Source organism: Erythrolamprus reginae, chromosome 2, assembly GCF_031021105.1.
Source record: "Erythrolamprus reginae isolate rEryReg1 chromosome 2, rEryReg1.hap1, whole genome shotgun sequence".
Taxonomy (NCBI): Eukaryota; Metazoa; Chordata; class Lepidosauria; order Squamata; family Dipsadidae; genus Erythrolamprus; species Erythrolamprus reginae.
The window spans coordinates 78,787,224-78,813,201 of record NC_091951.1 but is presented as its reverse complement, the minus strand read 5'-3'; the positions used below and the strand labels follow the sequence as shown (position 1 = coordinate 78,813,201).

Here is a 25,978-nt window from a genome sequence, read left to right as displayed (position 1 = left end):
CACTCTGTGCAAATAATGTCAATGAAACAATTAAAATGAGAGGGAGTTCAGGCCTCCCCTGAACTCAAAGAAGAATTTAAGAAAAGTGTTTTGCAATATTAATTCCAGAACAATTTAGTTAGCTAGAAGCATAATGTTTAGAGGACTTTATTTGGATGATGTTGATTTTACCTTTTCAGTTCTTCTGCACTGTGATTGCGATCTTGCTGCACTACTACTTCCTCTCTACATTTGCTTGGCTCTTTGTGCAAGGCCTTCATATTTACCGCATGCAGACCGAAGCTCGCAACATTAACTATGGAGCTATGAGGTTCTATTATGCCATTGGCTGGGGGGTCCCTGCCATAATCACTGGTTAGTACAGATGTGCTTAAAACAAAACAGTTTGGCAAATTTTATAAAATGTTTTATGACGTAATATTATGGTAAAGCATCTTATGACTTAATACAAAATGACATTAAATACTTCCTGTTTTGTGGTCAATGACCGTGCTATACAGTTTGATATGGACTTACTTTCAACTGAATTTTTAAAGAACTTTTCAAGTGCATTGGAAGCTCTGCCATTGTTGAGGTTATTGAGAAATCTGGTAAGGAAATATTTCTGAAACAATGAGCCGTGGGCCACGCCTCATCTAGCAACCCACAAAATTTTATTTTGGAAAATTGGTAGCTACAGCCCCAACACTGGAGTGGAAAAGGTTGATTCAGAAAGGCAATATAGATCCTGCAGCAGATATTTTAACCTGCATAGTGTGTAAAGCAGTGGTCTCCCATCCCACTTCTGCTGTCAAGATATATTGGGCTGCCCTCCTAATTATGCTGCTAGCCAGGATAATTTGTTTATTTATTTTATTTATTTGTTTTGTCACGTACATATTGGTGATATAATAGTTATATACATGATACTAGTAAAAAAGAAACATTAGGACAGGGGACGGAAGGCACTCTGGTGCAGTTATGCATATAGTTGGTTAAAGTCGACACCAGTTGTGTGTATGAGAGAGAGTGAGTGAGGGGAGGGAGGGAGAGAGAGAGAGAAATTGCAGCTGGAAAACTGTCCAAATTTAGAGGAAACTGCATATAAACCTTAATTCCCAAATTACATTTTATTGATTGTCAATCCTTAAAATATGTCAAAACTCATTCTCAACTTTCACAGTTCAAGATCCAGTTTACTTTTATGAGGTGATTAGCAACAATGTCACAGATAAGGATTCTCAATAACTATGCAGATAAATGAAATCTTAAGTAACACTTGTAGATAGCTTTGCTTGCAACATTCCAGCTTTTTCTTGATTAGAACCAAGAAACTCCGTGGAGGGAGGGGGAGCATTTCCAGAGCCACATACCTTGATCAGGGGCATGGAAATTGCAGCATAGAATTTATCTTTTCTTTCTTTTTTTTAATCAGGATTATCAGTTGGTTTGGATCCAGAAGGCTACGGGAACCCCGATTTCTGCTGGATTTCCATCCATGACAAACTGATTTGGAGTTTTGCAGGACCCATAGCTCTTGTCATTCTGGTAAGCACTTCTCATGATTGATTTACATTAATCTGGTCTGCAAAACTCCTGAATAATTGGACCCAGTTCCAAGTGTCCAGTTGCTTAGCCAGGATGCTAGGTTGAAGCCCATAGGTCTTTCCATTCTCAGCATATCTGCTTCCTGATTTGCTATCCCCATGCTTCCTTTCTTTGTCATGACTATGTGGGCTTTTTACGCCATGCTCTTTTTTCTACTTTCTACCATTTTGTCTTTATTTTCCTTTTAGCATCTCTCCCATACTACTCCTGGAGACTAGCATTAATGAATCTTTTCGAAGGGGTGAGGGACTCCTCTGTTGTTCTTTCTGCCCTTCTTTTTGCAGTCTATCACAATTCTTGAAAGGAATTAGTGCATGGAAGGCTTGCATTTGGGATCTGATCTTGTTAGCTATACCAGATAGTTATACTTCCAGGGAAGATGTGCCTGGAGGGGAATGGCATAGGGAGGATAAAGTTGGTGAGCGATCTGTTTTGCTTAGTGCCAAAGCTACTGTTACTATCCAGTGAGTTTTGTTTCCAGATGAATGGGGTTATGTTTCTTCTGGTGGCAAAGATGCTGTGCTCCCCAGGACAAAAGGAAGCCAAGAAGAAAGCTGTGCTGTGAGTATTAACTACAGCAATTACAATGATCCTCTAAAGGCAAAAAACTTGCTCTGCAGCTTAACCTTTGTTGCAAACCTTTGTTCGTCCAAGTTCACCTTCCCCTTAAGTGTTTTTCCTCTTCTAATTAAAAATATAAAAACACTTCGCCTACTGTCAGTCTTGAGAAATTCTGCTTTCCAAGCATCCAGATGTCCTCTGCCTCTCCCAAAATGATGTTTGGCTGGAGGCAGGAACTGTGAGTCTTAACCCTGCTCGCTTATTACTTGAGCCATGTATGTTGGAGCCATTTCCTGGTGTGCTTTGTGGGTCCCGTGTCTGAACTAGGATGAGTGGGCTAACGCTACTGACCTTACCTACTGTCTCAACCCGTAGCTTAACCACGTGCTCTAACGTCCATGTCTGCCTCTCTGGGGGGTTCTTTCTCTCTGTCTGTCTCCAGCATGACGATGCGAAGCTCCTTCGTTCTGCTTCTAGTTATTAGCACTGCTTGGCTCTTTGGTCTCTTGGCTATCAACAACAGTGTCCTGGCTTTCCACTACCTCTACACTATCCTCTGCAGTCTTCAGGTAACTCTCTGAACTAGGTGGATGGTTGGGGTGAAAACGTCAAGAGAGGAAGGTGTTTCTGTTCTGCTGGCGACTATCCTGCGGAGCTCACTAATCCTCAGCACTTCTCTTGACAACTTTGAAGCTGCTGAGAAACATTTCTCCTTCACTTATGACAGAGGTCTTCAAACTTGGCAACTTTAAGACTTGTGGACTTTAACTCCCAGAATTCTCCAGCCAACTATGCCAGAATTCTGGGAGTTAAAGTCCACAAGTCTTAATGTTGCCAAGTTTGGGGACCCCTGACTTGTGCTAAAGATATTGAAATATTCCTGAATCCAAGGCACTATATCTACAAACCTCCCTGCATGTTTTCATGGGTAACCTTCTGTGCTGAGCTAGGCTGATTGATCCATTTTTGTGTGTGTGCTAATGGTGTACAGTGTAACCAATTTGCAAACTGAGCTGGCTATTTACAGAAGACAGCAAGGAGTACAATTATTATTATTTTTTAGTTTTGTAAGACAACAAGCACCAGTCACATAGCAAATGGAGTGATGAAGGATGACAGCCGTATCAATTGGGAACAAAAAAGCAGGATATACAGTATTTAATTATCATTAGAAAACATAATTAAGGATTAAATGAAGAGGAAGGAAAGACTCAAATCTATGTATCATTTTTAAAAACTAACAGCCGTAATGGGATATCTCTAAGAGATGAAATAGCAGAAACCAGAGTAAATTTGACTGAATATGGGTATGAATTCATGCTTGAACTGACAATAGGAAAGGTAAAATGCAGATGCTTCTCCATTTTTTATTGCATCATCAGTGGATTGCATCTAGTGGCCTTGTTTAGGGTTGCCCATTCCCAGTCTGATCTGGATGATTTATTTTAATGGTTTGGGGTGACCCCTATTTTATTTACTAAACAAAATCATGTTTTCTTCTCCCATGCATTTCCTGAATCTTTTCCTATCTACATAAATCTATTTAGAAGTAGGGAGAAGTATACTTGCCCCAAAAGTGGTTTTTCAAGAGGCAACCGAGCTTTCTGGTTTTTCTTTGAACACATTTTACTTCTCATCCAAGAAGGCTCTTTAAAAAGCACCTTTGGGACAACCCTGACCTGGAGGATTGAGAAACTCCATAGACAAGAAGCATATTTGATTACTAATCCAGTGGAGGGTACTGTCTGGATATACCCCCCATGAACTGAGTGGGTCTCTCTCTTTTTCTCTGCAGGGTTTGGCAACACTGATTCTATTCTGTGCACTGAACAAGGAGTTTCTAGAAGTGTGGAAAGGGGCCTGCCTGGCCAAAAAAGGCGAAGAAACCCCTAGAAGTGGCCAGGTGTGCACTGGGTGGAGAAGGTTCATTTGTTCTAAGTCTCCCTGTTCAAATAGACATTTCCCCTTAGAATAGAATAGAATAGAAAATAGAATAGAATAGAATAGAAAATAGAATAGGCTTATAAAATTTATGCATGGTATGTCAGTATGTATGATTGGTTTCTTAAATTGGGGTTTTTTAAATTAACTTAAATATTAGATTTGTTTACATTGTATTATTATTGCTGTTAGCCGCCCTGAGTCTACGGAGAGGGGCGGCATACAAATTTGATTAATAAATAAAATAAATAAATAGAATAGAATAAATAGAATAAAATAGAAAATAGAATAGAATAGAGAATAGAACAGAATAGTACTGAACAGAACAGAATAGAATAGAATTCTTTAAGAATTTTAGAATTCTTTAAGAATGCACTTAAGCAGTGACTTATTTTTACACCTGATTACTATTTATTCTTTGCACTTTATTCTACAGGGTGCTTTCCAAAAGTAATGCAATTTTTTTAAAAAAAGTAATTTATTGAACAGATTTACACACTTAAAATTCTTCAAAGTACTATCCTTGGGACTCTACACATTTTTTCCAGCGACTCTGCCATGACCGGTACGGGCCCTGGAAGGCGTCTTCGGGGACCTCTCGCAAAGTCTAGCGCGTTGTGGCAAGGCACGTTTTTCATCCATAGAAGAGATCCAATCAGCCGTGACGAAGACCTTGTGAGATGTCCCCGAAGATGCCTTCCAGGCCTTCCGGGGCACGTACTGGTCATGGCAGAGACATTGGAAAAAATGTGTAGAGGCCCAAGGACAGTACTTTGAAGAATTTTAAGTGTTTGTGCAAATCTGTTCAATAAATTACTTAAAAAAATAATTGCATTACTTTTGGAACGCACCCTGTATGTATTCACTTCATTATTATAGGCCAGTACTTTTATATACCTGAGTGACTGAAGCCTTCTTCCTAGTACTGAAGCTGGTCTACAAGACAGGTTGTCATCTTAATACCACAGACACTCGAATAGATCCAACTTATGCTCTTCTTCCATATCAGGGCCACAATGCCTACAACAACACAGCACTGTTTGAAGAGAGCGGGCTTATTCGTATCACCCTGGGAGCCTCCACAATCTCATCTGTTAGCAGTGTGCGCTCAGGACGTACTCATTCTAGCCAGCGAGGCTACCTCAGGTAGGAAGCTTCTCCACCGAATGTCTGAATGCATGCTTTGGCACATGGTTTGTTTGTTTTTTCCCATACGGAAAGGTGGGAAGAGTTTTAATAAGTAAATAAATAAAATTTATCTAAGGAGAATTGACTGTGGCTTAATAAGGGCCTTAAATGTTGTATTCTCCTTGCCTTTCGAAAGCTGCTTAAAACCCACCTCTGCCACCAGGCATGGGGGAACTGAGATACACTTCCCCCTAGGCCTTTACAATTTTATGCATGGTATGTCTGTATGTATGATTGGTTTTTATATAATGGGTTTTTAACTGTTTTTAGTATTGGATTTTGTTATATAATGTTTTATTGCTGTTGTTAGCCGCCCCGAGTCTGCGGAGAGGGGCGGCATACAAATCCAATAAATAAAAAAATAAAAAATAAAAAAATAAAATTCTGCATGTCAGCAGGGGCTTGGAAGCCACTTAGGTAATAATGCACTAATATCATCATTATGAGATCCATTGATTATTCTTCCTTCCATTCCCCAATATATGCTCAGCTAGAGGTTCAAGAGGCCTACCAAATGGATGTTCACAGAATGGCTTTTAAAAAGTTCTTCCCCACCCCATTCACATATATTGTTCACTCTTTAAAAGTTAATAAATGTGAACTTGTCTGTATCATCTCATTTCCCTGCACTAACTAGTCAGATGGCTTTGGAAACTAATAAGCAAGTAGGAACCTTTTCCTGCTGTTGTTTCTCATTAATGCATACAAAATGTCAGGTAGGCCCTGAAGATAGCAAGCCAATGTACTCTTCTGTAACCATAGGTAGCTTTATGGCCATGATTATGTCAAATCCCCTTTTAAATCAATCACCACATTTATAATCCATTTTTACAAATATGTCACATTTACATATTTGACATTTACTTATGAATCCCTAAACAATTTAGGATTGGAATGCAAGAGAATGCCTTACAATCCCCTATATAGATCTTTCTAACCACTAACCTGGAGAAGTTGGCTCTCCAAATTATGTCACGTGCTCTACATCTTTTGACTTTGACTTGGTTTCAATTAAGAAAAGAGCTCTCTCTTTCTTTGGAATGCCCTCTCTCCAAGCAACTTTGGGACAACCAGGACAAGCACATGAATATTCCTTAAAATTGAACCATATACTGAATTTTTTTTTTACTCATGGTCATTTGAAAACTGACACGGATACGATTGTTCTATTGATGGGATATGAGTGTGTTGAATTATGATATGCCCTGTGTTTTTATAATGTAAGATGATACCTATGTACTTCAAATATGGCTTAATTGTCTGTCTACCTTCACCTTCTCCAAGAGGGGCAGAATGAAAGTTCAGGAGGAGGAAGGGAGCAAGTCACCAACTGGTGGCACATTGCAGTGCCTATTCATGGAGAATAATAGAATCATTGGTAGTGGTTTGCAACACATCAGCTTCCTTTGCTGTTATGCAGCAGAGGTAAGATTACTGTTGCTTCTTCACAGCAGCCTTATTTATTTATTTATTTATTTATTTATTTATTTATTTATTTATTTATTTATTTATTTATTTATTTATTACTTAGATTTGTATGCCGCCCCTCTCCGAAGACTTATCTGTTCTCAAGGATTGGTAGCTGCTGCCTTTGAACAGTATTTATCTAGAGCACAGCAATTTTTCAGGGCCCAGGATAGATTCTGACTCTGAAACTACTCAGAAGTGCCTTGGACTTTTGTTTTTGCCAGCTCTCAATGGATCTATGTATGTTCTGTGTTTTGAGTTTCAGAGAGAACATGATAGCACATCAAGGCTCGGCTCTGGATCACAATTTGCTTAACCATGCTGGCCCCACTGACCTTGACGTAGCCATGTTCCATCGTGATGCAGGTCCAGGTAAGGGCAGCTTCTAGTGGGTATAAAAGAGAGGACTCTCTTTTACTCCTGGATCTAAAGCAGAGGCCCCAACTTGACAAGAAATATCACTGATGCTGTCTATCAAATACTTCTGGTACCAAAGACTATGAGTATCTGCAAGTTTTCCTAAGGAGGGACAGGTTTATGCCTAACCAGGTCTTTCTTACTGTTAGAATGTCTAGGTAATAAACCTTCAACAAACGTTAAGTAGAGTTAATGTAGCGATGTGGGTTAGACAGTCAATAAATCAGACTTTGTACAAAATATTATTATTTACAGATAGGCAAATAAGCAATAGTAGTTACACAGTCCAAATATCATACACATATAATCCTAATAATGGTTTACAAACCAGGTTAACACGCACAGCAAAATATGCACACAGCAAATACAAATATCTCTAGTATAAACTCCCCCCAGGAGGACAAAATGGTATTTATGGACTAAAAAAAGGAACTCAAAACAAACGCTGGAATAAAGCATCAAGATATATAAAGATAGAGACAGTATAGATAAAAATGTACATACAAGATGCTGATACACCTGTAAATGAGATTATGTATTGTTTTTAAAATTGGAAAAAATTTAATAAACATATTTTTTTAAAAATCTCCCCCCAGGAGGAACTCATTGGCTCCCTCTTATGACCAACCAGCAAATGTTTCTTAAAGTCTTTACATTGTACAAACTTACATTGTTAGCTTCTGTATTGCAACACCCAACATAGTTATATACAGTATACTAATAGAAACATCTTGTTGGCACACTGACTTGACTTGGCCTCATTGTGACTGATGGCATGCTTTGTGATTTTGAATGTTGATTATAGTGTAGATTATAAGGTCAACCCACCCTTTCTTTTTAAAAAAAATATGTTTATTGAATATATACATTAAAAACGGGGTACAGAAAAGTAAAAGGAATATATATAATGTACATTCTAGCAATTATAGTTTACTTATATAGTACACGTAAGTGGGGAAGGAGAAAAGAAGAAAGGGAAGGGGATTGGGGAAGAAGGGAAAGAGATACAAGAGGAGGAAGGATAGAAATTTAGAGCAAAAAGGAGTAGTAAGAGAAGTGTAGAGGGCCAGCTTTAGAGCTGGGGCTTCCACGCTTCATCAAGAAAAATGTCCAACAAAAACAACGTGTAAAACCAGCAAACTATGACACGAATCATAATATCAAATTGAAACGACAAACTGTAAACATCGATCAACACAAATTTTGAACCACAAAGAAACTGAATGAACAAACCCTTAAACCACTGATACGTGTTGGCACTAGCAACTACGTCAAACACATATGGATAAAACTTCAGGGAAATCTACACCACCTATATGTTTAAACCACAGGTCAACCCACCCTTTCAAATTTGCAAGCTGTTTAACTTTTGGGTGATTCAAATCTTAGGAAGCTGTTCCTCCTTATTCTTCTCCCCACTCTTCAAATACCCCCTATCTTATCCAGATCAAGATTCTGATTCCGACAGTGACCTCTCCCTGGATGAAGAACGCAGCCTCTCAATTCCCTCTTCAGAGAGTGAGGAGAATGTGCATCTCCGGGGCAGATTCCAGCGGCCGTTCAAAAGGGCAGCCCACAGTGAGAGGCTCCTCACCAACCCTAGCGACACTGCACCCAAAGGCAAGTCCCAGGTCTCTTGAGAACATACTGAGTCATGGGGGATTGAGTGGTGGTGGAAGGGAACAGGGTCAGGATGGGCAGAGGCTGGGTTGACACAATGTGCTAGCATAGCTAACACAAGAGTAGAAAGGTCAACGTTCACTTGATTGTGGGAATTCACCTCTTGCCTTAACTTCTTGTCGCAATCAAACCGATCAGGCTATAGCATGGTGGATAGAAACATAGAAACATAGAAGATTGACTGCAGAAAAAGACCTCATGGTCTATCTAGTCTGCCCTTATACTATTTCCTGTATTTTATCTTAGGATGGATATATGTTTATCCCAGGCATGTTTAAATTCAGTTACTGTGGATTTACCAACCACGTCTGCTGGAAGTTTGTTCTAAGGATCTATTACTGTTTCAGTAAAATAATATTTTCTCACGTTGCTTTTGATCTTTCCCCCAATTAACTTCAGATTGTGTCCCCTTGTTCTTGTGTTCACTTTCCTATTAAAAATACTTCCCTCCTGAACCTTAAATGTTTCGATCATGTTCCCCCTTTTCCTTCTGTCCTCCAGACTATACAGATTGAGTTCATTAAGTCTTCATTAAGTCTTCATTCATTTAGTCAACAATATGGATGACTTCAGGAGCTGCGTTTTGTTCATCTGGATTTCACTTCATTATGTTGTAGGAGGCTTTTTTACATTTTAATGTCTATATTTTACAATAATAACAAGACACACAAACATACATACTGTATATGTGTAATTATATGTTTACATGTTTTTCATCTATTAAGAAAAGGAAAGCAGTAACACAGTATATTTATGATAAATCAGAAAACAAAAATGCAGAGCAAAAAGCAAAGGAACAAACATAAAAATTAAAAACTAGACATTTCTTCCTTTCTTACCCAAACATAATGAAAATATAGAAACACTGCACCATAAATCGATGGAACATAAAACCCCTAAAAATGAACTTGTACCTTCTTCAGAAATATCCAAAATGAATACAAATATAGTATACAGAACTAAAGAAAATAAACACACAATTCCACATACTGGACACAAATACCTAATATCAGGTCGCTTGATAGTAATAGTCAACAATATGGTTGACAAATTATATCTTTTATATGTGAATATATCGAACACCATTGAAACTGAATGTTTTATATATTCTAAGTTGATTTGTCTGTCTCTTTTCTCATTTCTCTTTCTTTTTTTCTTTGTATGCTTTGTTTGTTTTGACTGTTTTTATATGTAGAAATTTAATAAAGATTATTTTAAAAGAATATTAAATGAAAAGTGTGTTAGAACTATTAAGTAAATAGTACACAATAGCATCAAGTCTTAAACAGCCAATTAAATCTCAGCCAAGTGGAATCTGATTGATCCTATTTTCCAGAGCATTGATAGGAAGCAAGCTCAAACATCTTTTTTAGCTGCTGCTGCACAAGTACAATAAATGCAAAATTCTTCATACTTTGATAGGTTCCAAAATTTTGGAATTCATCATTCAAAATCACATTTACTTCTTTGTCTTTTTAAAATCACTCTGTTTACAGTTCTGTTAATATTAATTTAATTTATTAGACTTGTATGCCACCCCTCTGCAGACTCGGGGCGGCTCACAACAAAATAGTGACAGTGTAGCAAATCTAATATTAAAAACATTCTAAAACCAACATTGAAACCCATACGATGTCAGCCTAGAGCAGGGGTGTCAAACTCAACGCCCGGGGACTGCATCCGACCCGCAGGGTGCTAAGACCTGGCCTGGAAACAGTGGAGGACTGGTCCATGGTGCCTCTTGCAGCAAAAACGGAGATCAGGAGGGTTATGCTCGGCTGTACTGTCTCTGCCGGCGAAAACAGAGCTCGTTTTTGGGGAGAATGCTCGGGCCACCACAGAGGTCTCTGACAGGAGTGACATTGAGCTGGCCATGCTCCCTGGCCACACACCCCTCCTTGAGGTGAAACACAGCCTGATACAGCCCACAATGAAATCAAGTTTGACACCCCTGCCCTAGAGCAACACTAGAATATAACAGAGACACTCCTGATATTTACAATGAAGTAAAGCCCTTCATTTGATGCTCCTTTTAGCATTGTGAGGGTCATTTTGCAAAACATCACATGAGAATCAGAAAGAATGATAACTTTCTCAACTGATTGGCTAAGAGTATATGTATTAAAATATATAATATCTATATTGGAAATGAGTTAAAAATAAATAAGTATTTTTCACAAGTGGATCTTTTTGAACTCCATTTTATTGTAAAGTAAAATACACTGCTCAAAAAAATAAAGGGAACAACAACACAATATAATTAAACAACACAATATAATTCCAAGTAAATCAAACGTCTCTGAAATCAAACTGTCCACTTAGGAAGCAACAGTGATTAACAATCAATTTCATATGCTATTGCACATATTCAACTTTGTACAGAACAAAGTATTCAATGAGAATATTTCATTCATTTAGATCTAGGATGTGTTATTTGAGTGTTCCCTTTATTTTTTTAGCAGTATATAAATACGTATTCAAATAAATTTGATTAATTTATGACTCCTCTGCACATAGAATTCATAAAAACTTTATAGATATTTGCCAAAAAAAGAGAGGTTTTATCTTCTCAAGGAGATGTCCAGTATATTATTTAGATTTATTGGATTTATTTGTAGTATAAGTGTGAAATATACAGTTGGGCAAGTAGTGATTCTGATGCATAATGTGCTAGCATGCTATAGTCCAGCCATTGAATAGTATAGTAATTTCAGTCCACCCATTGAAAACAAGTTGATCAACTCAAGAACAAAAATATACTGTATTGTGGCAAACTGTTAATTTATGAGATGTCATTGTGCTCTCCCTCTGTACATCTGCAATGTTCTTCCCTAGATGTTGATGGCAATGATCTGATGTCCTATTGGCCAGCACTGGGAGAATGTGAGGTACACCCCTGTTCTCTCCAGAAGTGGGGCTCAGAGAGGAAGCTTGGATTTGATGTTAATAAGGATACGGCCAACAATAACCAGCCAGACACGGCTTTAACCAGTGGAGATGAGAACTCTCTCACTCAGACCCAGCGGCAGAGAAAAGGTGAGATGACTTAAAGCACAATCAGCCTACAATTAATTTGGGGTTACTCTCTCTTAGGCTAACCTATTTTACATGGCTGTTTGCAGGATAATTTTAAGATAGGCAATCCCTTTCAGGTAAAAAAGGAGTGGCCACTCAGTCACCTGATCATACCTATCGTTTTTAAGCAGTGACTATCACTACAGGTGCGCTGGCTGTAAATGTGTGGGCAAGGAACCTGTCTACACAATGCAGCTCAATAACAACCATCAGTCATCTGTCAACAGAGTAACAAGTTACTTGGAATGTAGAACCCCCATCAATTTCTCTAGACAAGTGCATGATATCTCATGAACCATTGGATCAGGTAAACACTGACAAGGTTTAGAATAGAATAGAATAGAATAGAATAGAATTTTTATTGGCCAAGTGTGATTGGACACACAAGGAATTTGTCTTGGTGCATATGTTCTCGGCGTACATAAAATAAAATATACATTTGTCAAGAATCATGTGGTACAACACTTAATGATTGTCATAGGGGTCAAATAAGCAATGAAGAAGCAATATTAATAAAAATCTTAGGATATAAGCAACAAGTTACAGTCATACAGTCAACATGGGAGGAAATGGGTGAAAGGAATGATGAGAAAAACTAGTAGAATAGAAGTGCAGATTTAGTAGAAAGTCTGACAGTATTGAGGGAATTATTTGTTTAGTGACATCAGCAGCCTTTTCCTTCATTTGTGGAGCAGGCAGCAATGAGGGCATAGAGAGGAAAGAGAGGAAAGGATAAATGGTCAGGAATCCAAGTCACGATTTGCATTCAAATTTACAAGCTTCTCTCTTGAGGTGCTTCTCCCTTCTTGCCTGCCTTCGGCCAATCTTCCATTTCCCACAAGTTGTACACTCGTCATCTTCATTGATGACTACCTTAGCCTCAGTATCTGGCTCAGCATGGCTATACAGAGCCATTCCCTTCAGGCTAATAACCCTCTTACCAATCTCCCTGCCAAGAAGGTCCTTGAGAAGATTGGTTGGTTGGTTGGTTGGTTGGTTGGTTGGTTGGTTGGTTGGTTTGATTGATTGATTGATTGATTGATTGATTGATTTTTATGCTGCCTTTCTCCTTAGACTCAGGGCGGCTTACAACATGTTATCAATAGCACTTTTTAACAGAGCCAGCCTATTGCCCCCACAATCCGGGTCCTCATTTTACCCACCTCAGAAGGATGGAAGGCTGAGTCAACCTTGAGCCGGTGATGAGATTTGAACCGCTGACCTACAGATCTATAGTCAGCTTTAGTGGCCTGCAGTACATCACTCTACCCGCTGCACCACTCCGGCTCTTAAGTATCCTTCAGAAGCAAATGAAGGAAGAAAAGCAACAACATAGAAGACCAATGCCCCTCTCACAGCAAATACCATAGGTGGCATAAGACAACTGAGGTGGAACCTGAGGGGAACATTACTTCCGGCTCTTCCCTGACATCCAAGAAACACTTCCAGGTCTAGGAAAACAAGACAGCAGACACAGGATCTCTTCTCCCCCAACACACACACACACACACACACACACCATGGACGTGGTGCTTCCAAAACAATTCTTTGGAACACCATTGTTTATTTACATTTGGTAGCATATAACAATGTTCAGAACTCTGGCACCAGAGGTTCTAAGAGTGTTATTTCATTTCTCCACATAGAAACATATAAACATAAAAGACTGACGGCAGAAAAATACCTCATGGTCCATCTAGTCTGCCCTTATACTATTTTCTGTATTTTATCTTAGGATGGATATATGTTTATCCCAAGCATGTTTAAATTCAGTTACTGTGGATTTATCTACCACGTCTGCTGGAAGTTTGTTCCAAGGATCTACTACTCTTTCAGTAAAATAATATTTTCTCATGTTGCTTTTGATCTTTCCCCCAACTAACTTCAGATTGTGTCCCCTTGTTCTTGTGTTCACTTTCCTATTAAAAACACTTCCCTCCTGGACCTTATTTAACCCTTTAACATATTTAAATGTTTCGATCATGTCCTCCCTTTTCCTTCTGTCCTCCAGACTATACAGATTGAGTTCATTAAGTCTTTCCTGATACGTTTTATGCTTAAGATCTTCCACCATTCTTGTAGCCCGTCTTTGGCGTCATTGCTTCACCTGTGTGAAGGAGTGGAGTCATATGCAGAAGGAGTGGCTGAAAACAGCATATATGCCACAAATAAATTTCCATGCTATAGTAGTCCTCATTTAGTGATCACAGTCGGGATCGACAGTTCAGTCATTAACCAAGATTGCTGCTAAGTAAAATCATGGCTATATTTATAATCTATGTTTATAATCTCATTTCATTTCAAAGAACTGTGAAGAAATATGAGGATTGGTTGAAAATTTACTTTTTCATCACTGTCATAACTGGTCAATAAACAAAGCGGTCACTAAACAAGGACTATCTGTAGTCACTTGGGGCCTTGTCGAACAATGCTCAGATGTTCTCCTTTTCAAAGGCCCATAGATGCAGAATACCTGTCCTTCAGGTCCACTGGCACATTAGTTTACTTGTATGGAAGGGAAAGTATATGCTAGTACCTCCCCAGAAATGGATAAAGTTACCAGTTACTGTATGAGCTTCAATTCTGAACGGCATCATTGTGAAAAACACTCTCCCTTATAGCTTGAAGCTCCAAAACAACATTTTATCAGATATGGAAATGGGCACCAAGATTTTTTCCTTTGTATTGCTTCCTTAAATTTCTTATGTCAATTGATGGGATCTAGAATCTGAATCATCATGTTACTGCTCCTTCCTTCCTTCCTTCCTTCCTTCCTTCCTTCTTTCTTTCCCTTCCTTCCTTCTTTCCTTCCTTCCTTCCTTCTTTCCTTCCTTCCTTCTTTCCTTCCTTCCTTCTTTCCCTTCCTTCCTTCTTTCCTTCCTTCCTTCCTTCCTTCCTTCCTTCTTTCCTTTCTTCCTTCTTTCCCTTCCTTCCTTCCTTCCTTCTTTCCTTCCTTCATTCCTTCTTTCCTTCTTTCTTTCCTTCTTTCCTTCCTTCCTTCTTTCCTTCCTTCCTTCTTTCCCTTCCTTCCTTCTTTCCTTCCTTCCTTCTTTCCCTCCCTTCCTTCCTTCCTTCCGTCCTCCTTTCCTTCCTAAATGTTTGCTCTGGTTTTTTTTAATTATATTTTTGCATATAAAATGGCTGAATGAATAGTTTTATGTTTATTGAGATATTAAAGCAAAAGAGCAATAGTCATTTGTTGATCAAGTAGCAGGAAGTAGCAGGGTGGGTTTATCGTTTTTTCCCTTTTCACCTTCAGTGCCACTCCCTACAGTCAGCAATGACCAGTGAAGTAAAATCCTTTCCTTTCCTTTTCTTTCCCTTTCTTCCTCCTCACCTTTTTTTTTTAAGGAAGAGGAGCAAAGGAATAGATATTAGTTTGAATCATCTTTTAAAAATGCTGTTGAAGCAGGAGGTCTTAAAAAGGGTTTGAATAGATGAGAGAAACAGACTGTTTGGGAAAAGGCAACTATAAGCCACTGTGGTGCCGTGGTTTAGAGTGCAGTACTGCAAGCTATTTCTGCTGCCTGCCAGTTGCCTGCAATTTGGCAATAAGAATCTCACCAGGCTCAAGGTTGACTCAGCCTTCTGAAGTGAGTAAAATTGTTGGGGAAAGTATGCTGACTCTGTAAAGGGCTGGAAAGCACTGGAAAGCAGTATATAAGTCTAAGAGCTTGTGCTGTTCCAAACAAGGTAAGAGTCTGATAACAAGAGTCAGAAAAAGTGATTGGGACTGACAGTGATGTCAAGGATTGGGCAAAGAAAGGGAGAGGGAAGAGGAGGAGGAGGAAGACTAAATCGGTGAAAAACATGTGTGCATTTCAGACTAAAGTTGATAGGAGGAAGAGTGCTGTTACAGAAATGGGAGAGAAAGAATTGTTGCAGGGATGTGTATCACATCAATACAAAAAAAACCCTTAGTTTTGCCTTAGACTTCTCACTTGCTTCTACTCTGTTGCGCAGGGATCTTGAAGAATCGCCTCCAGTACCCTCCGGCTTTGCAAGGTCTGTCATCCGTGGGCAGAATGACCAACGATCTTTCCTGGTATAAAACCTCCACCTTGGGCCACAGGGCGGTCCCGGCTGCTTCTTATGGCAGAATGTATTCGGGAACAGGCAGCCTCTCACAGCCGGCGAGTCGCTACTCGTCCCGGGAGCAGCTTGACCTGCTGATGAGAAGGCAGATGTCCAGGGATCAACTGAGGCGAAACACCTCTGGGGAATTCCTAGGAAGCATGGCAAGCAGGCACCGGTCCCAGGAGCATCTGGACGCCCTCATGAGCAGGCCTGGGTCAAGGGAGCACCTGGACACCATCCTCGATCAACACGGATCTAGAGAGCACCTTGCAAGCATACCCAGCAGGCATGGGTCTCGAGAGAACGTAGGGGAAATAGCTACTGAGCGTGATCCAAGAGACCACAGGAACACTCTCCCCAGAAGGCAGACCTCTAGAGACCATCTGGATTCTTTGCCCTGTAGATTTGGGTCACGGGAACAGCTAGACTGCGGTGGGGCAGTAAGAGAGATCTCTAGAGAATGGCTTAATACCATGCCTCTTAGGCAGGCCTCTAGGGATCAGGTGGACCCCTTGCCAGCCCGAGAGACTTCTCGAGAACAGTTGGATCTGCTTTTCAGAGGGCAACCTTCAAGGGACCAGCTAACATCAGCTAGGCATACTTCAAGAGAGCATCTGGACACAGCGCCTGGCAGGCAGCCTCCCTGGGAAAATACCGAGCCTCTTTCTAGACAGCAACCGTCTAGAGAAAATCTCGAACTTCTCTCCAGAAGAGCGACTTCTAGAGAAAATCTAGAAGCCATCCCTAGCCGTCACCCTTCCACAGAGCAATTAGACATCCTTTCTTCTATCCTAGCCTCTTTTAACTCTTCGGCTTTGTCGTCAGTGCAGTCCTCCAGCACCCCCTCAGGCCCACAGACCACCCCCACCCCTTCTGCGGCACAGGCGTCTTCTACATCCTCCATGCCATGCGCGTCACCACCTCGGTCTGCGACATCCCACAGTATTTCCGAGCTGTCACCAGATTCCGAGTAAGTGTTTCCCCTCTACTGACTACCCAAGTATAAAATGAGTGTGTTTAGAAACTTAAATCCTCCTGTTGAAGAACGGACATATTGAATTAGAAGAAGCTTAATTTTCTGGTTGAAGGACTTGCAAAGGTAATTGCATTTCAAGAGGTCTTTGGTTTTATCATAAGTCTCTCTCTCTCTCTCTCTCTCTCTCTCTCTCACTCTCTCCCCCTCCCTCTCTCCCTCCCTCCCTTTCTCTCTCTTCCTCCCTCTCTCTCTCTCCCTCTCTCTCTCTCCCTCCCTCCCTTTCTCTCTCTCTCCCTTCCTCTCTCTCTCTCTCCCTCTCTCTCTTTCTCTCCCTCCCTCCCCTCTCTCTCTCCCTCCCTCCCTCTCCCTCCCTCTCTCTCCCTCCCTCTCTCTCCCTCCCTCCCTCTCTCTCTCTCTCTCCCTCCTATATTCAGTATGCCAATAATAATTGGAGGTCATCATGATCTAAAGCAGTCTGAGGCACATACCAGGATTGATTGAAAGTTCTTGCTGGGAAGCTTTCAGCACAAGCTCTAATAAGTTTATTTATGTATTTATTACATTTATACACTGCCCATGTCCCCAGATAAGGGAACTCTGGGGCAGCTTACAGATTATGAAAAGATAAATAGAAAAGCAATTTAGAATGTTAAAGCTATGCAAAAAATCGGAACCAAGAAGACAGTACAGGGATAAGGTCTTCTTACCCCCCAAATCCCCTTCAGCAGCAAAGCACTGCCGTTGGGGGCCCAACTGAACCACCTAAATCAAGTATAAATACCCTTCCAGAAGGCCAAAAGCATGGGAGCAATTATCGTCTCCACTGATATAGTGTTCCACAAGGTCGCGGTCACCACCACGGCAAAGTCTGTTTTCCACGTTCCTGTCCAATGGAATTCCACAGTAGAAGAGATCCATAGCAGGCTTCCTTCACTAGTGAGGTAAACTATTCCCATTGGAGTGAGATGGCTCCTTCTCAGATGTTTGCTGCCATTACTTCTTAAGTATTCCACTTTATGGATGCAATCTAATTACTCCCTCCAGAACATGCTAGAATAATGCTACTGCCTCATAATGTAATGTCATTTAAAGATCATCCTGAGGAGAGATGAGAAAAGAATGGCATGGCACTGCCAAGTTTCCCATTGGGGTCCTTTGGAAAATGATATAATTTTGTGGCCAATGTCTATAAAATGACAAAAACCAGAAGAAAAACCAAGAAACAAAAAATTAGTTGCTGGTGATAATTTTCAATCTGCAGTTACCAGCAAACTGTACAGCATAAATGTCAACTGTTTATAAATTACTATATCGGTCATAGCTTCTTCCAAAGAATACAGCAAAGTATAATTAGTGAAACCACTAACTGCAGCTCCTAGAGAACCCTTCAGGGGATTCATAGTTGGGCCATTACTAGATGTTCCTTCATCTCTATGTGGATCCCTAATTCCCAATCTTGTTATCTTGTTGCTGAGCGCTTTCTATCATGTCAGCTCCTGGTTCCTTCTTGCTTTGACTGCAAGGCGTTGTGACCTGACACAATGGAAGATGCTCAATAACGCTACTGATTGATCCATAAAACTTCAATTCACTTCCCTTGTAGATCTATAGCCACGTTTTTAAAATGCCCTCAAACTAATGTAGATATGCCAAAAGTAGTTCCAGAAGGGCTTTTTTCAAGAGACAAAAACTTCCGAAGAGAAGGATTTAGGGGGTAGTGATTTCTGACAGTCTCAAAATGGGTGAGCAGTGTGGTCGGGCAGTAGGAAAACCAAGTAGGATGCTTGGCTGCATAGCTAGAGGTATAACAAGCAGGAAGAGGGAGATTATGATCCCGCTATATAGAGCGCTGCTGAGACCACATTTGGAATACTGTGTTCAGTTCTGGAGACCTCACCTACAAAAAGATATTGACAAAATTGAACGGGTCCAAAGACGGGCTACAAGAATGGTGGAAGCTCTTAAGCATAAAACTTATCAGGAAAGACTTAATGAACTCAATCTGTATAGTCTGGAGGACAGAAGGAAAAGGGGGGACATGATCGAAACATTTAAATATATTAAAGGGTTAAATAAGGTTCAGGAGGGAAGTGTTTTTAATAGGAAAGTGAACACAAGAACAAGGGGACACAATCTGAAGTTAGTTGGGGGAAAGATCAGAAGCAACATGAGAAAATATTATTTTACTGAAAGAGTAGTAGATCCTTGGAACAAACTTCCAGCATATGTGGTAGATAAATCCACAGTGACTAAATTTAAACATGCCTGGGATAAACATATATCCATTGTAAGATAAAATACAGGAAATAGTATAAGGGCAGATTAGATGGACCATGAGGTCTTTTTCTGCCGTCAGACTTCTATGTTTCTATGTTTCTTTCTGGTTTTTCTTTGAAGACGTTTCGTTTCTCATCCAGGAAGTTTCTCCAGCTCTGGCTGGATGGTGGAGAATGGAAGGATTCAATCAGAGGTGAATATGCTTCTTGGATAGAAGCGAAACGTCTTAAAAAAAAAAAAAGTCCCATTGCCTTTTGAAAAAAAAGCACCTTTGGGACAACCATGACCTGGATGGCTGAGAATCGCCATAGACATATGCCAAAAGTAGTTGGCATCAAACACTAGAAAGGAATCCAGCATACACATTGATAGTAAATCTCGCTGATAAATTAAATGGATCATTCATCCTTAGAATACTAAAATGCCCTGGGAGAATTCTGAGACCTACCTGTTTATGTTTATGAATGCAAATTAAATAAAAGCAACTCGAATACTCATTTATTTATTTGTTTATTTGTTTATTCATTCATTCATTCATTCATTCAGTTTACAGGTAGTCCTGTACTTACAAACATTCATTCAGCAGCCTACGTTATGACAATCCTAAATGAGGGGAATTACATAACCTGTGCCAGAAGTGTGACTTCCGTCCCCTGTCCAATTGCCCCTCCTATATTTTATATATCTTTTCTTCCATTCATATATCTTTTCCTCTATTCTTCATTGACGTATTTTATTCTCATATCTTTTCTTTTGTCCTTTCCCTGATACTTACTACTACATGTTTTTATTCTCTTTAACTTTCAATTTGTATTGGAGTAAGTAAGTAAGTAAGTAAGTAAGTAAGTAAGTAAGTAAGTAAGTAAGTAAGTAAATACATAAATAAAATTAAAATAAAATAAAATAAATAAAAAATAAAATAAAATAAAATAAAAGTTACAGCCATTGTAGTGCCCATATGTCCAAATAATCAAAATGTGGGCACTTGGCAACCTGCCCACTCTTATGTCCACAGGGGTGCTGCAACTCCGCCCCATCACCACCACCACCACCAGCCACCTATCTCTCTCCCCATCAATGCCCTTTTAACCCTTTGTCACTCTGTGTCCTGCTGCCCAGTTCACCTTTGCCATCTTGTTGCCCCTGGCAAGGAATACCCAGCCTGGAAGGTGTCTATGACAATTTACCATGGACAACTTACCATGGGACAACTTGTCACGGTCAACTCACTATAGGACACTTTTCTGCAGGACAAGAGTTACACTAATACAGTGTTTCCCAACCTTGGCAACTTGAAGATATTTGGACTTCAACTCCCAGAATTCTGGCAATTGAAGTCCAGATATCTTCAAGTTGCCAAGGTTGGGAAACACTGCACTAATATCAAAGAAACTGTGGAATAAAATAATTAAAGAAAGGATGCAAAAGCAGGGACAGGATAAAATACGGATGAAAAACATCAAAATATTTTTTTTGTCTTGTGGCGAGTTAGCCATGGGGAGTTGTCCCACAGTGATGCGTTGGCTGTGGCAAGTTGCCTGCAGTGAATTGGCTCTCCCCCACACACAATTTTTCAGAATGCAAGGTTGCAATGGTGGCTGGGACTGGGCAAGACAGGATTCAGGGCAGCCAAAAAGGCCCATTGGTGTTCTGGTTTCTGGTAGAAGTTTAGTAATTACAAATAACTCTTACTAAATGCAGCGTTTCATAAACAAAGAAACTCCATTTTATTCTTTTTCACTGCGTATCCAAATACATTTCATGCTAGCACTTTTCTCTCAGCCCGTTATCTTTCTTAATTGCATTTCTCGCATTCCTTCTAGCCTTCTCCAGTTAGCAAGATTCATGTCCTCCCCGCATGATACTAAGACAGCAGAACTGACTGTTAATCAACACAGAATACTTTTGCTTACTTGGGAACCGAACAAAAACCCTCCATATTTCTCTTTGCAATGTTGAAACGCCACCCTTCTTCCCCACTGACCCACTGACATACCAAATACATCACTACAGTATTTAACCCATTCCTCCCCTTAATTCCTCCTGCACATGCATAGAACCAAAAAATCCCCGAAATCTCTTGTGTGCGTCCCGTCACAAGATTTTGCATGCACCCTCTAGGCAAGATAACTGAATCTGCATGCAGCATAGCAATTGCTACCAGCACACCATGCTTTAATGTACCAGTAGTAACCCACTACTGGTGCAGAAGCATCACACATGTACTCGGGTCGGTGTGCACACGCACACGAGCCAACCGGTAGTGACGGGGTTTGGAACCTACTACTGCTGTCCTTCCATTGGACCCCGAGATAAGAAAAATCTCTGGCCATTCTTGGCTGTTCAGTTTTGTGTTCCCCACACTATGAGGCTATTGTGCATTTCAGCCCATCGGACTGTAGCTCAAGCCACACTGACAATGCACAATGTAATTCTTTTGTCTTATTTTGACAAGGTGACTTGGAGAAGAATTAGTGGCCCGGGTTACGTTCCCACAACATGCTTATTTAATTCTTACCGCCATGTTTGTCACCACATTAATTTTGTGGGACACCCTCACTAATCACTGTAGCTGACTCTGAATGCAGTGTTTTGTTTTGTTTTGTTTTTACTTCCTGTCTCAGTGGCTGTCTCAGTTATGCCTTTTGTTTTTTCTCCCCCACCCCCTGAGAAGATTAACAAGAAGTGAGGGTCATTCCTGAGGGGCCCAGCTGTTGTCAGAAGAACCAAGAGGCCCTGCAGGACCAGGTACTTCCAGCAGAGGACCAGGATCCCTCAGAGGGCCTACAAGAAGGGAAGAAAGAAAGAAGGGAGGCTTTGTTCTTCTCCAGCATTCGGTGGTGGAGAATTTGGTGGGATAAGAATCAGCACGATGGACTCACCGGAACTGTGGAAGAAAGGTGTCTGGGTGCTACAGGGCCCCCTCTCTCCCCATTCAAAGAGAAACTCTAACGGGAAGGAGGGGAGCGACCACACCATGGGCGAAACTCACCGTTAATAGCATCTCCAAACTGGACCAGCCGAAATCTTCCTTTCCAAAACCATTTTTTCTGTACTCTGTGCAAACACAACAGGGTGGGGCGGCTGCAAGATGTGGGTGTGGGAAGGGTTTTATACATTTTTGTATCTTTGTAATCAGAGAGAAGAGAAAATTTCTATGGTTATTTTTACGGTTCTTCTGTTGCCATTGCTGTGATGCTGATCTTATTTTCTAGCTGTCCATGATGCATTTGGATTGTGGCATGAGGCGATGTTATGCAGCCTTTCGCGGCAAGGCTCCAAGGCAGGAACAAAAAACGGAGGGACTTTTTCTTGCAGACTTTTTTTTCAGGTTGTGTGTTGGGTTGGTCTTGTTGAATGTCTATATCTTATCTCCTCATGAGCCAGCAGTAAGTGGCAAGTATTGTGCTGGGACAAGGGTACTCTCACTACTAAATTAAGTCAGCGCATTTGTAATTGGGCTCTAAGATCTCGTTTGCTTTGTCATACATCCTCGGTTTTACAAGCCTGGGACCCGAAACAGCTTTGTATACTTTCTAATGCAGAAACAATTACACATTTTAGGAACCTCATGTATTTATATATTCTAACAGAGTTGTACTGATGCTCTTCTCGGAGTGTCCATTGTATTAGCAGGGTGGAATCTGGCATATTTCTGAACTTGGCCTTAGTTGAGATTTGCTTTGGCACTGAGTGCTGCTCTGTGAAACACACACGAAAGTAAGTTTTTAAAAAATATTTATTTTTATTTTCTATTTCCCTCCTGCTCTCTAGCACACTTTTAACCCACAAAACAAACGCCTGCATCTGGTAATCATTTGTGTGTGTGTGTGTGTTTGTGTGTATGTGTGCGTGTGTGTTTGTGTGTGCGTGTGTTGCGTAGAACTCGTCTCTGAAGCCACAGTCATTGAGGTTTTTTCCCCCCTTGCTGGTGCATTCTTATAGCACCATATAACAAGGAAGGAGCTGTAAGACTGGGATTTTTCTCTCAATGTATAAGCAAAATGGCCTTCATTAAATACAGGCCACTTTGCTGCTTTAAATGGGGATCTTTTATTATTTATTAGACTTGTATGCCGCCCATCTCTGAAGACTCGGAGCAGCTCACAACAAGTAATACATGAGATACAAATCCAAAATTAAAAACAATTTTAAAAGCCCTTATAAAAAACCAGTCATACAATCCAAACAAACCATACATAAAATGGAACAGCTGGGGGATCTTGCTGAAGTCATTTTATTTTTTATTTTATTTATTTATTAGATTTGTATGCGGCCCCTCTCCGCAAACTCGGGGCGGCTCACAACAATAATAACAACAATATACAATGTAACAAATCTAATATTAAAAGAAAGTATCTAAAAACCCGTCATTTAAAAAAGCATACAACACAAGCATATCATAAATAAACTCTATAAGCCTGGGGGAGATGTCTCAATTCCCCCATGCCTGGCGATATAGGTGGGTCTGAAGCAATTTACGAAAGGCAAGGAGGGTGGGGGCAGTTCTGATCTCTGGGGGGAGTTGATTCCAGAGGGCCGGGGCCACCACAAAGAAGGCTCTTCTCCTGGGGCCCGCCAGACGACATTGTTTAGTCGACGGGACCCGTAGAAGGCCAACTCTGTGGGACCTTAACAGCCGCTGGGATTCGTGCGGCAGAAGACGGTCCCGGAGATATTCTGGTCATAGTCAAGGTGTCAAAATTCCACACAGATATTCCTCAACCTGTGATCCCAATTGGGATCAGGATTTCTGTTGCCAAGCAAAGCAGATGGGAAGTGAAGTTTTGCCTGGATTTTACAACCTTTCTTGTTGGAACCGTTAAGCCAATCGCTGCAGTTACGTGAATCACGAAGTCGTTAAGCGAATCAGATTTCCCCTATTTGGCTTTGCTTGTCGTAAGCTGACTGGGAAGGAAGCCAGTGGCAATCACCTGACCCCCGGGGATGTTGCAGCTGCCGTCAATGCATGCCAGTTGCCAAGTGCCTGAATTGTGAACCATGGGGATGTTGTGGCCGTCGCAAGTGCGAGGACTGGTTGTCAGTCAGTTTTTTCAGTGCCATTGTAACTTAGAACAGTCACTAAATTGGTGGCTGTTATGTTGAGAAGTACCTGTACAAAGGACCTCAGTTCACCTGACTCTTCCAGGATACTGTTATGCCCCGTCTCACCAATGAAGAAAGAAGAAATGTCTATGAGTTTCCAAATCTCCCTTTTAAAGGAGTCCTTAAATAATGTCCCCTTTATCCCCCCAGGTCCTTGACACATTGCAGTGGTGTAAATTGTCGATATAACCCACATCCACTGAGATTCTTACTATTTAAATAGGGATCACTAGAATGTTTGCTTCAAAAAGAGGCCTTGGGGGGGATAAACTTCCCTGTGCTTTTCCACAATTTTATTTTTGTTGATTTTTTGGACTGAAAGAACTTCCTGTGTGAAACAAACTAAACATTTAAATCATTATATCCCTACCCATTACAGAAGGATAAATACATTCTGCTCTAAACCAAATTCCAGGTGCTCCAGCAAATTACATTTCTTTCAAGAACCTGTTTTCATTTGTCTTTATAATTATTTAAAAAAACACACACACAAGGAGAAAATGAGATTTGTAGCCAAAGTCAACTTTGATGGTTAGCTCCTTATATTACTGTCACAGAAGATATTGGTGTTGCACTCTTAGGATATTACAACTCAAATCAAAATGAAAGAGGTGCAAAAGGAAAGAAATAAATTAAAACTGGTATTCTGCATTTTGTTTCTCAGCACTGCTACTTTCAATGGCCATGAATTTATTTCTTTTTTTATCAAGAGAGTGCTACAGTCTTAACCACCTCTGAATGGGCCAAGATAATGAAGTTTACTTATGTTGGGAAGGTGAATACACCCATCACAAAGTTGAATACAGTGATGAAAGCTACTGTGCGGTGTGAAAGGGCATACTTGTGTTGTGGAGAATGAAGGTGTTACACTCTAGGCAATAAAAGCTTAATACTATGTACCCATTCAGATACTCCTGAATTATTATCTCCTTCAGCTCTTGGAAAGTTGCCAGAACCACAAACTTAGATTATCATAACAACATGCCACTGAGGTAAATTGATCACATCTAATTAGGTCCTTCGGTTTCTATCATGGACACATAATTTGACCAGTAAGTCAACAATACATTTGTTCTTTTCCATTGCACAAATTATATAATATGCAATGTGTGACCTTTTCTTGAGAAGAATTGCAGTTTGGTTCTGAAATTAATTCCCGTTTTCCTCTTTCAGAGAGGAGATAACAATACTCATACAAAGAGGTTTTTTCATGGCTGTTTATGAAATAATAACCAGTCATAAATGTTTGATTAAAAGATTTGGGGAGGGGGGTTGAGGGGGGACTATGTGTTTATCAACCTCGGTGACTTTTTAAGGATTATTGACTTTTAAGAAGTATTACTGACTCCCCAAATTCTCCGGCATACTGACTCGAGAATTCTGGGAATTATAGGAGTTTTGTCCTTACATCTTAAAAGTTGCTGAGGTTGATAACCACTGCCTTGAAGTGTTTTATTTCCAAATGCTTCACAGGAGTATTTAGCTTTTTGATTTAGCCACCTGAGGAAGTCCAGTCTTGCACAGAAGCTGTATCAACATGTCTACCAGAATGGTTGTCTAGACCAGTGTTTCCCAACCTTGGCAACTTGAAGATATTTGGACTTCAACTCCCAGAATTCCCCAGCC

At 40.4% G+C, this 25,978-nt stretch overlaps 1 protein-coding gene across 1 annotated transcript in view; it reads left to right on the top strand.

The window, feature by feature from the left end:
* CELSR3 (cadherin EGF LAG seven-pass G-type receptor 3) overlaps positions 1 to 22,421 on the top strand; it is a 121,867-nt gene extending 99,446 nt beyond the window's left edge. The window contains exons 26-36 of the mRNA XM_070738412.1: positions 180 to 354; positions 1,415 to 1,527; positions 2,069 to 2,148; positions 2,591 to 2,717; positions 3,944 to 4,051; positions 5,099 to 5,235; positions 7,010 to 7,116; positions 8,608 to 8,781; positions 11,677 to 11,877; positions 15,880 to 16,963; positions 21,921 to 22,421. Coding sequence (XP_070594513.1) covers positions 180 to 354; positions 1,415 to 1,527; positions 2,069 to 2,148; positions 2,591 to 2,717; positions 3,944 to 4,051; positions 5,099 to 5,235; positions 7,010 to 7,116; positions 8,608 to 8,781; positions 11,677 to 11,877; positions 15,880 to 16,963; positions 21,921 to 21,948 — 2,334 coding nt within the window. The 3' untranslated portion in view covers positions 21,949 to 22,421. The remainder of the gene's footprint in view (positions 1 to 179; positions 355 to 1,414; positions 1,528 to 2,068; positions 2,149 to 2,590; positions 2,718 to 3,943; positions 4,052 to 5,098; positions 5,236 to 7,009; positions 7,117 to 8,607; positions 8,782 to 11,676; positions 11,878 to 15,879; positions 16,964 to 21,920) is intronic.
* Positions 22,422 to 25,978: the final 3,557 nt, after the last annotated feature.